This window comes from Heterodontus francisci, chromosome 1 (assembly GCF_036365525.1).
Source record: "Heterodontus francisci isolate sHetFra1 chromosome 1, sHetFra1.hap1, whole genome shotgun sequence".
NCBI classification, from domain to species: Eukaryota; Metazoa; Chordata; class Chondrichthyes; order Heterodontiformes; family Heterodontidae; genus Heterodontus; species Heterodontus francisci.
In genome coordinates this window covers 88544299-88560863 of record NC_090371.1, presented here as the reverse complement: position 1 = coordinate 88560863, position 16565 = coordinate 88544299, and the positions used below count along the sequence as shown (strand labels likewise).

The window sequence follows — 16565 nt, the reverse complement described above, 5'->3', positions numbered from 1 at the left end:
CCAAAGTTGAGGGTACATAGTTTGTTACTTTCACTGATGGTTAATCTCAGTTGTTTTGTGATGTCTCTGCTGTGGTGGCTGTTCTTGGTCAGCAGGATTCTTGTCTTGCCTTGTGGATCCTTCTCACAGGCTTTCTGTGGTGTGGTGTGGTGACTTGATCTCTCTTTCTCTCTCTCTCTGTCTGTCTCTCTCTCCAGAGAGCTACCTTATAAGGTAAAAGTCTCTCACATTAGCTTCTGTTAGGAAACGCATGGCCCTCTCCCCTATTATGACCACACAATGGGCCAAGATATGCTAGCATGGCCATAGTTTGATATTCGAATGGGAATCATTCTGTTATGATGTTGCTGCTTCACACCTTATTCATCTTAGTTTGGCTATATCCAGACTGTCTCCATCATCCTCTGTTAATCCATTCATGTCAATCAGAGTCATTAGTATGCAATAGCTCCTTTCAATTTCAATGGGGTTCTCCCCAGAGCTATTTCAGACAAGGTTAACGAACCTTGACCTTGCAGATGAGTTTATGGATTTCCAGTACAGGAGAGGTCACATGGCCGGTACTTCACTTTTACTGTGTATAAGTGTCCATGTTCTTGTTTTTTTGTTTAGCAGTTGATTTTTTAAAAAATTCATAATGCTTGCATTTCACTGTTTATTTCATCATGGCTGCTTCCGTGCATGACAACACTGTTGCAAATAATTGCTGTTCAAATATCATTTTGATTCTTCCAAAAACATTACTTGTTCAAACCAAAGCATTGTCACTACAATTTTTTTTAAATTCATTCATGGGATGTGAGCATCACTGGCAAGGCCAGCATTTGTAACCCATCCCTAATTGCCCTTGAGAAGGTGATGGTGAGCTGCCTTCTCAAGGGCAATTAAGGATGGGCAACAACTGCTCACCGTGTCAGTGATGCTCACATCCCAGAAATGAAAAAAAATGTAGTCAGAAAGCTTTGGTTTTAACAAGTAATGTTTTATAATTTATTTTGCTTAATGTTTGACCCAAATACATATAATTTTCCTGCAGTTGATTTCATCCATTTTATGTTCAAAATAGACCTAAAAACCAGGCATCCCCTTTTGCATTAACTTGTGAGAAGACAAAGTTTGATGCCAAACTTTGAGCATGTTAACTGGCATTACAGCACTAATGTGATCAAACTCCATGACTTAGTTTTATGATTACTGAAGTAATTCAACCCACCATAATACATTTTCATTTTCTTTATATTGCCATAGAGCATAACAAATTACTCTTTAAATGGGAAGAGAATGGTGATTTAAAATAAATTTACCAACAAAACAGCTCAAAAATGAACATATTGCCTACTTGAAGTACTCTTCATTTTAGGAGGCTTACCTCACATAGGTTAAGTTAAATCTGATTGGCAACTGGAAATCCAACTGAATTGTAGCACACTGATGATATCTACCAATAGCATCTTTGATTTTTATGTCAATCTGTAAAATTTTTTTTCAAAAAGATGTTAGATATCTTTTGTTTGTTATATTTTAATATTTCTGGTATTTTAATTATTTTAAGTTACCTTTGGCCCATAAAAAGCACCATCACCAGGATTCAAGGTCCACTTCTCACCAAACTCATTGAGGCTGTTTTCAAGTTGCTGGGGAAAAGGATCATACAATTAACTAGTCTGATTAAAAGTGCACAACAACACAGCATTGTGGATCACCTAAATGTGCAGAGTAGGATTACTGACCTTCTCGGCTGTGTTCCAGACTTCAATATCACCAAGAAACTTCTCCGGGCGAGTGGAAAGCTCAAGTTTAAAAGTAAATCCAAAAACATCATAGACAGCACGTAGGAATTCCAGGCAACCTTTAATTTCTGCTTCAATCTTGTAAAAACAAAAAAAAAAAAATACCTTTCATAAAAAAACCACCCTCCTCCTGTTATAATCTTTCTATGAAAGATGACTCCTAAACAAGGACTTTGAGATGAAACAAGATTGGTAGTTAGGAACCGGTTTTCTTCGATGATGGGCAGATTTCAAGGAAATGAGTGTTTATTCCTCAAATAATATTGAGCCCATCAGATATAAACTAATCTTTTCAACTCTGGAGAAAACAGTTCCCAATTAGACTTTCATATTCTATGTCTACAAACAAGTCATGAGGCCAGACGCTTGAGAAAATTTGTATTTATATTCTTAGGCCGGTTTTTACACATGGATAGTATGTAGTATTTGCCAGAGTTTTGACTCTGTTAAAGTCTCTAGTGAAAAAACTAGAAGATATGCATTTAAAGAAGTACTGTTACAATAAAGATACTAATTTCACCGTAAATGTTTTTTCTGTTTTTCAGAATTCTTGGTTGTACAATCTATAACAATGATATAACGGATGGGTTGTGGAAGAGATGACAGAATTGGTTAAGTGGGACAATTATTTGATACAAATTATTTGATAGCTATCCTTTGTGCGAAAAACGAAGATTCACTAGATCTGAATTAAAAAACTGAAAAGCTGTCAGCTTAATTAAAAGAATACATCAGCATTGATTCTATAGACAAAAATGATAAGCCTCGTTATGGAAATGTGCTATGTTGAATGATGTTTTTATAAATCTACTGCATGGAAACCTGATTTATTTTTTAAAAACAGGTAAGAGGTGACCCTATGCTAGCTAAAGATGGCCACTCCAATTTGCATCACTGTACTCCACATTCCAATTCATTGAGGTGGAGATTGATTTTCTGCACAGACCCATCAAGAACAATGACCTGGGAATCTGAGTGAACTACCTATCCTGTTTCCATTAGCAAGACATCAAGGCCATCATCTGAATATCAAAACGGTGGAGATGAACCACTCAAACCTAATCACCTGAACAATGGGACCCTGGTTGTGAGAAGGGAATATCTAGACATGGACTGATTAAGTTGCAAGAGGGAACCACTATGCTTGAATCACTGGGTGATAGTCATGTGACAGGCCTACCATCAGTGTGCTTAAGCTGGTGTTTTCTCTGCAGCAACCAGACAAGCAGCTAGACACTGACAAGAGAAGACCGAAGTGGGGTCCCTCCATCTCTCTCTCCAATCCACCTTGCAAGCACTGTTGGTCTACCTACATTCCAAGAACTGCAGTGGTTCAAGAAGGCAGCTCACCACCATCTTCTCAAGGGCAATTAGAGATAGGCAATAAATGCTGGCTTAGCCAGCGATGCCCACATTCCATGAACAAATAAAAAAAAACATCGACCCCTGCCTGCTGACCGTGACCACCAAGACATATCCCTGCTGCAGACAGAGACTCCTTGAAGGAAATCAGCCACACTACTGCCACCAGGAGAACCACCAAATAAGCCGTCCACACCTTCAAACCGGAAGCCTCAGAATCACCAAAGGAAAGTCAGGCAACCACCAAACTCAGCCTGAAGCCAGGCGAGTCACCAATCTCCACAGACTGTATTCCTCTTTGATTTCTCTGGACACTAATTCAACCAATCTATCGTTCCCCACTCTGTTACATGCGAGATCGAGTACGAGTGTGAGAGAAAGTTGGAGTGTATGTTATTATTTTACTTAGATCGGTTTTAGTACAATAAAGTTAACCTTGTTAAACACAAGAAAACTTGTCTGATTGCTTCTTTTTAATGATCACAGCACATAAACAGTTAAACACTCACTGAACTGGCACGTATATCCACTTCAAAAATAAACCTGTTGTGGTCAAACAAGGAGAGGGAAAAGGGAGGAAGCCTTCAACCCCTCCTCACCTGATCGTAACAACCCTCCAGAGTTTCTCCACACTAACTCCAATGGGCATACCACAGCACAAAATTTAGACACAAGGACGAAGTTATAATCTTTCTACGACAGATGAATCCTAAATAAGAACTTTGTCATGAAACAAGATTGGTAGTTAGGAAGCTGTTTTCTTCGATGATGGGCAGATTTCAAGGAAATTAGTGTTTATTCCTCAAATAATATTGAGCCCATCAGATATAAACTAATCTTTTCAACTCTGGAGAAAACAGTCCCCAGTTAGACTTTCATATTCTATGTCTGTTACATTTCTAACTTTTGCCAGTTCTGATGAAGGATCGCAGACCTGAAACATTAACTCTGTTTCTCTCTGCAAAGATGTTGCCAGACCTGCTGCGTATTTCCGACACTGTGTTCTCATTTCAACAATCCCAAGTTGTGGGAACAGGAAGATCCTCAAAGAGACAGGACCAATCACACCCACTTCTGCTGTCTAACTTATTTTTCTTTAAACAGAATATCATCTTTCCCAATGGCGAAACTCAAGTTTAGAGTAAATGTTGCTCGTACCACATTGTGTTTGGTCTCCCCAATGTAGAGGAGACCGCACTGTGAACAAATACAGTATACTAAATTGAAGGAAGTACAAGTAAATTGCTGCTTTACCTGGAAGGAGTGTTTTGGACCTTGGATGGTGAGCAGAAAGGAGGTAAAAGGGCAGGTATTACACCTCCTACAATTGCATGGGAAGGTGTTGTGGGAAAGGGAAGGGCTGTCAGGGGTAATGGAGGAGCGGACCAGGATGTCGTGGAGGGAGCAATCCCTTCGGAATGCTGACGGAAGGGGAGGGGAAGATGTGTTTGGCGGCGTCACATTGGGATTGCTGAGTTTGTTTCTGTAATCTACAGCAACATAGGGAGAGCAACATTTTTACAACAAGCAGTTAGCATTGCACCAGCACATTTTCTTAACATATTATACAATTTGTTTTTCCCTTTGCAGCTCACTGCCTAGAGAGGTTCTTGCATCACCTCACACTCCTAGAAAGAGAGGGGTGACTTATCAATACTCTTTTTCTCTCCTTTGAGGCTCCAAATTCACTGTACTTCAGATACAAAAACTCATTGCACTGTCATGCTCTTGGGCAAACTTCTCATCAACAAATCATTGCTCTAAGTTCCAAGCAAGTGAATCTCATTCTGTCCTTCTTCCTGCAATCCAAAACCCAAGTTTGCTGTAATTCGAACTACTTATCCGTGATTTATCTCATACTTTCTTCCTCAACCTTGTTGATGCCCTGCACTATTGGCTTTGACCCAGGTTTTTAAAATAACAAATAAAACCATGAAATGCTGGAACCACTCAGCAGGTCTGGCAGCATCTGTGGAAAGAGAAGCAGAGTTAACGTTTCGGGGGGCCCGTCATGCTCTGAAATTATTGAACTCAATGTTCAGTCCAGCAGGCTGCAGTGTGCCTAATCGGTAAATGAGATGCTGTTCCTCGAGATTGCGTTGATGTTCACTGTAACACTGCAGCAATTCCGGGACAGAGATGTGAGCGTGAGAGCAGGGGGGAGTGTTGAAATGGCAAGAAACCGGAAGCTCAGGGTCCTGCTTGCGGACTAAGCGGAGATGTTCCGCAAAGCGGTCAACCAGTCTGCATTTGGTCTCCCCAATGTAGAGGAGACCACATTGCGAGCAGCAAATACAGGATACTACATTGAAAGAAGTACAAGTAAATCGCTGCTTCACCTGAAAGGAGTGTTTGGGGCCTGGGATAGTGAGGAGAGAGGAGGTAAATGGGCAGGTATTACACCTCCTGCGATTGCAGGGGAAGGTGCCATGGGAGTAATGGAGGAGTGGATCAGGGTGCCGCGGAGGGAACGATCCCTTCGGAATGCGGACGGGGAAGGGAGGGGAAGATGCGTTTGGTAGTGGCATCACGCTGGAGGTGGCGGAAATGGCGGAGGATGATCCTTTGGATATGGAGGCTGATGGGGTGGAAAGTGAGGACAAGGGGAACCCTGTCACGGTTCTGGGAGGGAGGGGAAGGGGTGAGGGTAGAGGTGCGGGAAATGGGCCAGTCACGGTTGAGGGCCCTATCAACAACAGTGGGGGAGAATCCTCGGTTGAGGAAAAAGGAGGTCATATCAGAAGCACCGTCATGGAAGGTAGCATCATCAGAGCAGATGCGTCGGAGACGGAGAAACTGGGAGAATGGAATGGAGTCCTTACAGGTGGTAAGGTGTGAAGAAGTGTAGTCGAGGTAGCTGTGGGAGTCAGTGGGCTTATAATGGATATTAGTAGACAACCTATCCCCAGAAATGGAGACAGAGAAGTCGAGGAAAGGAAGGGAAGTGTCAGAGATGGACCATGTAAAGGTGAGAGAAGGGTGGAAATTGGAAGCAAAGTTGATAAAGTTTTCGAGTTCGGGGCGGGAGCAGGAAACGGCACCGACACAGTCATCAATGTACCGGAAAAAGAGTTGGGGGAGGGGGCCTGAGTAGGACTGGAACAAAGAATGCTCGACATATCCCACAAAAAGACAGGCATAACTAGGACCCATAAGGGTACCCATAGCAACACCTTTTACTTGAAGGAAGTGAGTGGAGTTGAAGGAGAAGTTATTCAATGTGAGAACAAGTTCAGCCAGGCGGAGGAGGGTGGTGGTGAATGGGGACTGGTTGGGCCTCTGTTCAAGGAAGAAGCGGAGAGCCCTTAAACCATTCTGGTGGGGGATGGAGGTGTCGAGCGATTGGATGTCCATGGTGAAGAGGCGGTGGTTGGGACCAGGAAACTGTCAAAATGACGTAGGGCATCAGAAGAGTCACGGATGTAGGTGGGAAGAGACTGGACCAGCGGAGAAAAGATAGAGTCAAGATAGGAAATGAGTTCAGTGGGGCAGGAGCAGGCTGACACAATGGGTCTGCCGGGACAGTCCCGTTTGTGGATTTTTTACATTTTTAACAACCTTTTTTTTAATGTTTATTTCATTTCATCTTAGTTTGTTCAGTTTGCTTACCCACTGTTTTTTTTTTCATGTTTGTACTTGCTGCTGTTCAACCTTCAGTCCGTTAACACCCTATTTGTACGAATGCTTTGTCTTTCAACAGACCATTAACATATTATTTGCCTTTGCTCCATGACCTTTTGGTCAGCTATGTGGCCTTGTCGAATCTACACCTTCTCCTTTGTTATCTCTTGCCCCACCCCCGGCTCACTTGCTTATAACCGTTGACATTTCTAATATTTGCTCGTTCCGAAGAAGGGTCACTGACCCGAAACGTTAACTCTGCTTCTCTTTCCACAGATGCTGCCAGACCTGCTGAGTGGTTCCAGCATTTCTTGTTTTTATTTCAGATTTCCAGCATCCGCAGTATTTTGCTTTTATTTTAAAATAACAAAACTTGTCAAGAAGTGATCAGAATCATACTACATATATTTTAACAATCCTGAGTGACAGAACATGTGCGAAACCTAAACGAGTTGATTATATCACAATATACCTGTTCCATGCTACAGAAAATGTGGGCGTCATCCTGCTGGAACCTACGGACCCGAGTCAGGCCAGTCAATGCTCCAGACAGCTCATTACGATGAAGCACTCCAAAATCAGCGTACCGCATTGGCAGCTCCCGCCAGGACCGTGGCCTATGGTCAAACATGAGGCTGAAATATGGAAAGTTTATTATAAAAATCATCTTGCAATTTAAAGAAAACAATTTTATGTTCAACATAGTTAAAATTCCTTGAAGTTGTATCAAACTACTAAGTGAAGCAGCATCCAGCCTCAAACATCAGAATTGATCAGAAACCAGTGTAAAACCACTGGAGACAAAATATTAAGTACAAAGAAGGAATTAAGGTAGCTAGTTGCTTTGCTTGGGGGGGGGGGGGGGGGCAGAAAACTGGCACTAACATAATGGGCCAATTGGTGTCTACCTGTTTAGAATTGCAGAGCTTAACAAACAAACAGTGGGAGTGGAATAATGCAGAGGTTAGAGTCGGGGACCAAAGGCAGAGTCAAAACAATGGGTTTGGAGGCTGTTTTGGAAACAGACAGGAAGATGGCAAGGCATTGAAAACTAGGTAACACGACAGAGAGGTAGGGCAAATGAACCAATAAGGAGAGTTAGTGCACATTGAACAATGGGTTCTTAATTTGCATATTTTTAAAAATATTTCTTGCACTCTAAATTTGACAAACTCTTAAAACAGCTTGGTGCCATTTTAGCTCTTGGTCAGAGTTGCGGGACTATTCTAACCTCTGGATGAAACGTGGTACATGGTGCATTAGCATGATGTCCAAATCCTCATTCTAAAAAAAATGTCTAAATACTCCTTAGATGACTCTTCCTTCATCGCCCACAAAGGCTGGGTGAAGAAATCAGAATAAAAATAAGTTTTGAGGGTGGAAAATTATGCAAATTCAAGCTAAAAAAAAATCCCAAGCACTGGGATTCACAACTCCACACTTAAGCATGCCCTCTTCTGCAGGCTGTACACTGAAACTGTGCACATAATTACACCAAGGTACTACACCATTGTGAGAAAGCATCGTTTTAATAAAAAGGGAAGGAAAATTGGAGAGCATGGGGTGTTCTTTAAGACCACGTGTACTAGAATTGCTTGTTTGCAAAAAAAAAAATAGTCCTGTTCGGTTGTGGAGAACACTGGTCAGGCAATATTAATTGCCCATCCTTAGTTACCCTGAGAGCATAAGCAGCAAATCGAATGTAGACTAGACCAAGTAAGGTTGACGGTTTCCTTTTGCTGAAGGACATTAGTGAACCAGTTGGGTTTTTACAATAATTCAACAGCTTGTGTCATTTTCTCAGGCATTAGCCCACAAATTACCAGATCAGAATGGTGGGATTTGACTTCTGGGTTGCTAGTCCAGTACCATAACCACAAGACTACCCTACCCTATTATTAATACAATCACAGCCCTAGATTGCAAGAGCCTCGGGAAGACACTTTGAAAGTGGAGAAAAGCTAAAAAGTTTGAGATTTCAGGAACTCAATCACATACCAATGACCTGGGCAATTCATAGGTTTCAAGGCAAAGATCTCCTTCTCCACCTCAAAAGAGAACATGTTCTCACTGTAATGCTGCCAGTGTCCAGATGTTTGCCACAGTTTGTGGTTGTAAATGTTGGGAGACACCACCTCTGTAAAGCCTCTGTTCTTGTACTCGCTCTAAAAAAAAAGCACATATATTCTTTATGAATTTCTAAGTGATCAAAGTTATAAATTTACAAAGAACAAAGAACAGTACAGCACAGGAACAGGCCATTCAGCCCTCCAAGCCTGCGCCGATCTTGATGCCTGTCTAAACTAACACCTTCTGCACTTCCGGGGCCCATATCCCTCTATTCCCTTCCTATTCATGTATTTGTCAAGATGTCTCTTAAACGTCGCTATCGTATCTGCTTCCAACACCTCCCCTGGTAGCAAGTTCCAGGCGCTCACCACCCTCTGTGTAAAATAAAACTTGCCTCGCACATCCCCTCTAAACTTTGCCCCTCGCACCTTAAACCTATGTCCCCTAGTAACTGACTCTTCCACCCTGGGAAAAAGCTTCTGACTATCCACTCTGTCCATGCCGCTCATAACTTTGTAAACCTCTATCATGTCACCCCTCCACCTCCGTCGTTCCAGTGAAAACAATCCGAGTTTTTCCAACCTCTCCTCATAGCTAATGCCCTCCAGACCAGGCTACATCCTGGTAAACCTCCTCTGTACCCTCTCCAAAGCCTCCACGTCCTTCTGGTAGTGTGGCAACCAGAATCGCACGCAATATTCTAAGTGTGGCCTCACTAAGGTTCAGTACAGCTGCAACATGACTTGCCAATTTTTATACTCTATACCCCGACCGATGAAGGCAAACATGCCGTATGCCTTCTTGACTACCGTATCCACCTGCGTTGCCACTTTCAGTGACCTGTGGACCTGTACGCCCAGATCTCTCTCCCTGTCAATACTCCGAAGGGTTCTGCCATTTACTGTATACCTCCCACCTGCATTAGACCTTCCAAAATGCATTACCTCACATTTGTCCGGATTAAACTCCATCTGCCATTTCTCCGCCCAAGTTTCCGACCGATCTATATCCTGCTGTATCCTCTGACAATCCTCATCATTAACCGCAACTCCACCAACCTTTGTGTCGTCCGCAAACTTACTAATCAGACCAGCTACATTTTCCTCCATATCATTTATATATACTACAAACAGCAAAGGTCCCAGCACTGATCCCTACGGAACACCACTAGTCACATCCCTCCATTCAGAAAAACACCCATCCACTGATACCCTCTGTCTTCTATGACCGAGCCAGTTCTGTATCCATCTTGCCAGCTCACCTCTGATCCCGTGTGACTTCCCCTTTTGTACCAGTCTGCCACGTGGGACCTTGTCAAAGGCTTTCCTAAAGTCCATATAGACAACATCCACTGCCCTTCCTTCATCAATCATCTTCGTCACTTCCTCAAAAAACTCAATCAAATTAGTAAGACACGACCTCCCCTTCACAAAACCATGCTGTCTCTCGCTAATAAGTTCGTTTGTTTCCAAATAGGAGTAAATCCTGTCCCGAAGAATCCTCTCTAATAATTTCCCTACCACTGACGTAAGGCTCACCGGCCTATAATTTCCTGGATTATCCTTGCCACCCTTCTTAAACAAAGGAACAACATTGGCTATTCTCCAGTCCTCTGGGACCTCACCTGTCGCCAATGAGGATGCAAAGATTTCTGTCAAGGCCCCAGCAATTTCCTCCCTTGCCTCCCTCACTGTTCTAGGGTAGATCCCATCAGGCCCTGGGGACTTATCTACCTTAATGCTTTGCAAGACACCCAACACCTCCTCCTTTTTGATAATGAGATGACTGAGACTATCTGCATTCCCTTCCCTCGGCTCATCATCCACCAAGTCCTTCTCTTTGGTGAATACTGATGCAAAGTACTCATTTAGCACCTCGCCCATTTCCTCATTTACATTGATTAAAAATATGTACTAGTACATAAAACCTCTCAAGTGGCATAGCAAATTGTATCAGAAGGCCTACAACAGAGGCATCAGTGGAAACTGGACACTTTCCAACAGGGAGGACGTCATTCAGAGCAGCTTTTGCTCACCTCTTAGTAGTTGAATATCTACAAATTCTAAGAGCAACATGGAAGAGGATTATTTGTCTAGTCACTCAACCAAGGGAGAGCTCAAGGAAATAGGTCAACTAAAGTCAGAGACAGGGACCAGGCTTTTCCAGTAAAATATGCTGATACTGATCAATCAAATAAAGTCTAGAAATAAAAAAAAACAATGGGAAATATACAAACATTTCATCAAGGGTCTTTGTCAAAGTATAATTTTGCTCCTGGGAACAGAAAAGATCAAGCACTTATTCCAGATAATGTAGAGTTCACCATATCTACATAATCACCATGATTTACCAGCATTATCTGGAACCACTTGAATTCTGGTATTGGACAGGAAAACAAAATTTAAAAACATAAAACAAGTTTACTACATAAATAGGGCACTTCTTATTGCATTTGTAAAATACAGTGTAATTTGCTCTGAATCTAGTCATTGATGGGTTATACTGTGCATCGCACTGGTAGAAAGAGACAACAGATATTCAACTCCTTTATCCTTTCCTGATGAGCTGCAAACCTGTGACAATGACTGTCTGCTGATCATGAAATTTCCATCATGGTGTGATGACATTGATGTCCAACAATAGGGTGGAAGAAAAATTAAAGTTAAGTGCTCTAACTTCCTCTGTTCCTACTCCCACTACATTCCCTCATGGCTTTTCCTCCCTCCCCCACCCCCAGCACTCCCTCCAGCATATACTATAAAAAGCTCATGTTCCCGCTACCTAAGTTCTTCCTTTAAAGCCAAAACTTTTGCAAATTTTTCACAGGAAATTGTTTACATTAGTTTGGACGCAAATCTGAAATCAAAAATTGAATGAATAACTCATACCCTAATGAATTGAATTAGTTCATTGTAGATATAAGCTCCCTTAGGCAGAAAGAAACAGCTTCCTGGGCTGAGTTCATGGAAGAAAAACAACTCTTGCTCCTGAAAGTATAAAAATTCAGAATTACTATTTTTTAAAAAGAGAAAATCATCAGCAGAGAGCAGCTAAAATATTTTAATAACCTGACCACATTTATTGTAGTGGTTTTAAAACACATTGGCCTGAATTTTAATAGTGCACCGCAAATCGTGGATGCACCGCCAACGGTAAAATGCGGCGAGGCTTTCTCAGTGTCGGGGTCAAGGCGGGTATCTCCCGGAAGAATTTTCCAGGCAGCCCCCGCTGCCACGACCTTCAATGCTGGAGGGCTAGTAAAATACAGCTGATTATGTTAAAGGGTAAAAGCAGCTTTATATTGCTGTTTGAAGCAAAATGCCAACATTAAGAATTTTCCACTCCAGTTACAGCCTTATTTAAAAAGGAATAACTTCTAAGGGAAAGGGTATTCTGCATTCCAAAAGCAAACCATTCATTTACAAGAACCATCTGAAACTTTTAGACAATATCACAACAGAGTTATCCCAAGTGGATAAACAAATTTAAAACATTGAGCATATCGGTGTAGAGTTGGCAGAACTTCCTGTGCTGCCCCAAGTTCTGAAGAGGCCTGTTTTACACACACTTCTTAAGTTAATTTGAGTTAATGACATCTTGGGCACATGCCAGTCACATTAAATCACATTAAAAGTGTGCATTATGGGCTATAAAGAGGAACATGTGAATTACAAACAATTCTTCATAGAAGGGATCCCAGTAACAGGCTTTACATTAGCTGAATATTTTTTTTTCAGCAGATGTTGCAGTCAATAAGATTTATTACAATTATTTAAGACTAACCCTCCCCAGTTTTCTATGGTCTCTGTTTTTGGCTTCTTCCTGGAACTTTTCCCATTCTTTCAACATTTTCGAATCTGGAAAAGAAATCCCATAAATCCTCTGCAGTGTCTCCATATCCGCCTTTCCTTCCCAGTAAGTGGAAGAATTCTGTGAACAAAAACATCAAATGACTGGTGTTAAAAGCAAATAAATCCTGCAATTCCAAATTAGTTTAACAATGTCTCTTCTGCTCAATACAATAACAAATGATCAGAACTATTAAACCCAAACCACAAGGCTAAACTGAAATGCACTTTACAAAAGAGTGATCTTTTCGTCAAATTTTCCCTACGAAAAGGCAGCATGAAATTACTTTTTTGGGAAATGGGAATATCCTCAGTTCTTTACAATGGGGTGTAAAGCACTTACTTTGTGAATTTTCATGGCCTTTATTTTTCCAGTGTGTCTAACATGAGGTCCTCTACACAAGTCAATCAGTGGTCCACACCTGAAACCAAGGCATAAAAGAACACTCAGTTCATTCTCATCACTGAAAATACATATTTTAGTAAAGTAATATACGCTACTGTCATGCCCAGTACAGGTATGTCCTATTCATAACTTTAAACAGCATAGCATCTTCTGGAACTGAAATTTTCCTTTTGTTTTAAATGAACCACAAGAGACATTAAAAGTGGACATGGGCTGCAGAGGTGGTTGTCAAAGGTCGGCTGACTTTCGGCTTGTGTATTCAAGAACTGACTCACCGTCTGAAAGTCTGGAAGGTATTCTTCTATCCTAAGAGGTGTCATCAACGCCCATCCTGAAACCCTCGAGAGACATTCCTGAATTAAATGGTTTTCTCCAGAGACAAAGGTTATTACCTTAAGGCTGCGTTTACTGACAACACAACCACTAAGTGGCGCAGTACTTGCACATGTGCAAATACAGCCTCATCCACTGAAAAGTGACTGAGACGTTTTTGGCAGCTGCCAGTAGTAAAGATGGCACTGCTCAATTTATCACAAAAATAAATGAAACCCAAGTCCCCTCAATGGCTGCGATTGCCACCTCCATCCCATCACCAACAGTACCCCGTTCCCTCCTGCCATCGCGCTTCTTTTCGCCACTGCCTCCCGTGCCCATCTGCACACCACTTGTTCCCCACCTTGCCACAGTTCCGCCCCCCAGCCACTCGCTCCCCGCTTCACCACCCACCGCCCCCCCACTTGCTTCCCACCTCGCTGCTCCCTGCTCGCTCACACTCGCAGTCTCCCTCCCCTCCCTATCTTATCACTTTCTCTCTCCCCCACTTCCCCCTTGCAGAGAAGAGAGGTGGTAATTGTGGGAGGAAGCGGGGAGCAGAGGCGGGAGAAGTGGAGAGGCAGGGAGCGAGTGGCTGACAGGTGGGCAGGGGGAAAAAGTGAAGCGGGGAGTGAGTAGCTGAGGTGGGAGAAGTGGCAAGGTCCTCAGGTCGGGGGTGGAAGGTAAAGCGGGGAGCGAGCGGCTCTAAGTGGTGAGAAATAGCAAGGCAGGGAGCAGCAAGAAGCGAGTGGCGAGCAGACGCTGCAGTACGCGATGATGTTTTCGCACACATGCGTGAATTAGTCCTGGCAAGCCGGGTGCTGATGTTGGCTGCGCATGCACAGCACCGTACTGGCAGCGAGGGTCCGTTCTGCGTATGTGCGTAGCTGGGAGCGCTCTGATGACGTCAGCGCTGGGCTGAGTTGTCAGGAGTCACTTTGTTGCCTTAATCCTCCTCAGGATGAATGTCTTAGAACAATAAACAGGATGAAGCTAATCAACTTAGACCCCTGCCATATTTGGAAAAGAAACGGTGAAGTCACATGGTGGGGCAGCCATGTTGGCCTCCTTTTTAAAATAAATAAAAATACAGACTGCAGAAAAAGTAGTAAGCAGACCAAGCAGCACCATCGTGCCTTAAAAGAACTGGAGGCGGTAACATCTTAACGTCTCTGAATCTGTTCCTTTCCAAGTCCACCAGTACAGAAAACCAACCTCCTAGCATTAAGTCTACAAGCAATTAACTTCATGATCTGCTGAAAATCCACCTCTTCAAGAGGATCCTGCAACAACTTTGATGTACAACTCCAGCTATCAAATCCACCTAACTAAATTTCAGGAGTGAAAACGCCTTCTTTACCAGGCTCGCAACACATGCCTTTCCCACCACCCACTCCCCCCCGCCCCCAAGACGAGCCACATCACATGAACTATTCCTATGCTAGTAATTTGTTATTGCCTGTAATTTGTTAAAGTGCACTATCCTCTTTAACGGCTTTCTTTCTCAAGTGTGTGCAGGCATGCTTGCGAGTGGTGAGCGAGTGATGTAGCGTTAGATTTTCGGGGCAACCGTGTGAATAAGACTAATCCTCTTTATTTAAACCCACAAAAAGCAAGCTGCTGGTTATTCAAATTGGTCATACGCTCAGGGGCTCAGAAACACACCAATGTTCCTTGTCAAAAAATCACTGATTACAGACAGTCAAAGGGGAAAGTACTGGGACTTCAGTTCTCAATTTTGCCATAACATGACTGAAACATAAAAGTACACACTTCTACATTCAGGCAGATGAGGATATACACAGCGTGAAATCCCCAGCTAAAAGTTGCCTAAATGTTTATCATACAGTGGGGGTGCTGTACCTAAAATCTTGGGTCATCATCACTTTAATTTCAAAATCTGTGTTCACCAATTTTACTGAGGAATAAAACACTATTTTTATCAGCATTGAGCACTCAGAGGTCAGACATGCAAACACAACACACATAGTAAAGCTCCTTCTACTCTGCCCAACCTTGGCTCCAATCTTAAAAGCATCTGCTGCTACAACATAATGACAATTTTCCATTTGCAACACATCTTATTGCAAGTGAGTGAGATTGACACTCTATTGTCAAATCATGTTTTGTGCAGTGAGCCCAACTGTACTTCATCAAGATTTACAGCCAGCAGACAAGTTACCTTCAACCCATCAGCAAGGACTGAACTTGAATAATGGTCTTAGGGTTGAAAAGGCATTGTCTAACCCACTGCCTCACTTATTTCCCAGTATCATCTTTCACCACATCAGCTGGCAAACATACATCTCTTAATACTGATGTTTACTCTAAATTTATATGCCATGGACTGGAAAAAAATGTTGCATTCCTTGCATCAGAAATTAATTGCTTTAGGAAGACATTTATTCAAAGAATTCTTAATTTTGTCAAACAAATCCTTCCAAATCATCACCACAGTAGCTCTGCTCCCTACCTGTACACTGTTGTAGTTGGAGTATTCACCTTCTCATTCAGAATCCTACACTTGAATTTGTTGTACTAAAAGGAAATGAGGAATTAAGAAAGTGGAATATAATCATTGACACGTCCACGTACTAGAGTAAAAACAAAGCTTTTGCTTCGATATCTATCTCTTTTCTTGAATTAGTGAAAACCAACATTAGTTCCAAAATATCAAAGATCAACACATTCCCGTTAACTAATGTACTTATGTTTGAACGCAGTGGTGAATGTATCAAGCTACGGTTGTCATTATTTCTCAGACTAACTCCTTCTGATCTCTTAATCATCCATGGGAAATATGTGCAAGTGTACAAGAAGACAACAGCGTCTAATATCGCTCCCCCCACCACCCCCAAACGTAAGGTGGGAATGGGGTGGTAGAGAAAGGCAGTGCAACACTTACTATCCCATTCCTGTCAATATCTGTCACTGCCATATTGGTTGGGGCCAGACTGCTGCCAGAAATAAATGGGAGCCTTGTTAGCCCATGCAAATAGGGGTCCTATGACATGAATAGGACCCTGAAGCAATTTTGAGAAACCAACAGGTGAAGAATGCACTGCACATTCTCTTCCACCAGCCATACCTGGCATTGAGTGGCCTAATGTAGCACTCAACAGGCGAGAAAAAAATGTTACAGACATGATTTCTCCA

The 16565-nt window shown here is 42.4% G+C and overlaps 1 protein-coding gene across 1 annotated transcript in view; it reads right to left on the bottom strand.

Moving 5' to 3' along the window:
- The window catches only part of tars1 (threonyl-tRNA synthetase 1), a 45584-nt gene that overhangs the window by 10160 nt on the left and 18859 nt on the right, over positions 1 to 16565 (bottom strand). The window contains exons 7-15 of the mRNA XM_068032744.1: positions 15883 to 15947; positions 13035 to 13113; positions 12627 to 12773; positions 11732 to 11830; positions 8772 to 8938; positions 7246 to 7408; positions 1731 to 1868; positions 1557 to 1634; positions 1370 to 1470 (exon numbers count right to left, since the gene is read on the bottom strand). Coding sequence (XP_067888845.1) covers positions 1370 to 1470; positions 1557 to 1634; positions 1731 to 1868; positions 7246 to 7408; positions 8772 to 8938; positions 11732 to 11830; positions 12627 to 12773; positions 13035 to 13113; positions 15883 to 15947 — 1037 coding nt within the window. The remainder of the gene's footprint in view (positions 1 to 1369; positions 1471 to 1556; positions 1635 to 1730; positions 1869 to 7245; positions 7409 to 8771; positions 8939 to 11731; positions 11831 to 12626; positions 12774 to 13034; positions 13114 to 15882; positions 15948 to 16565) is intronic.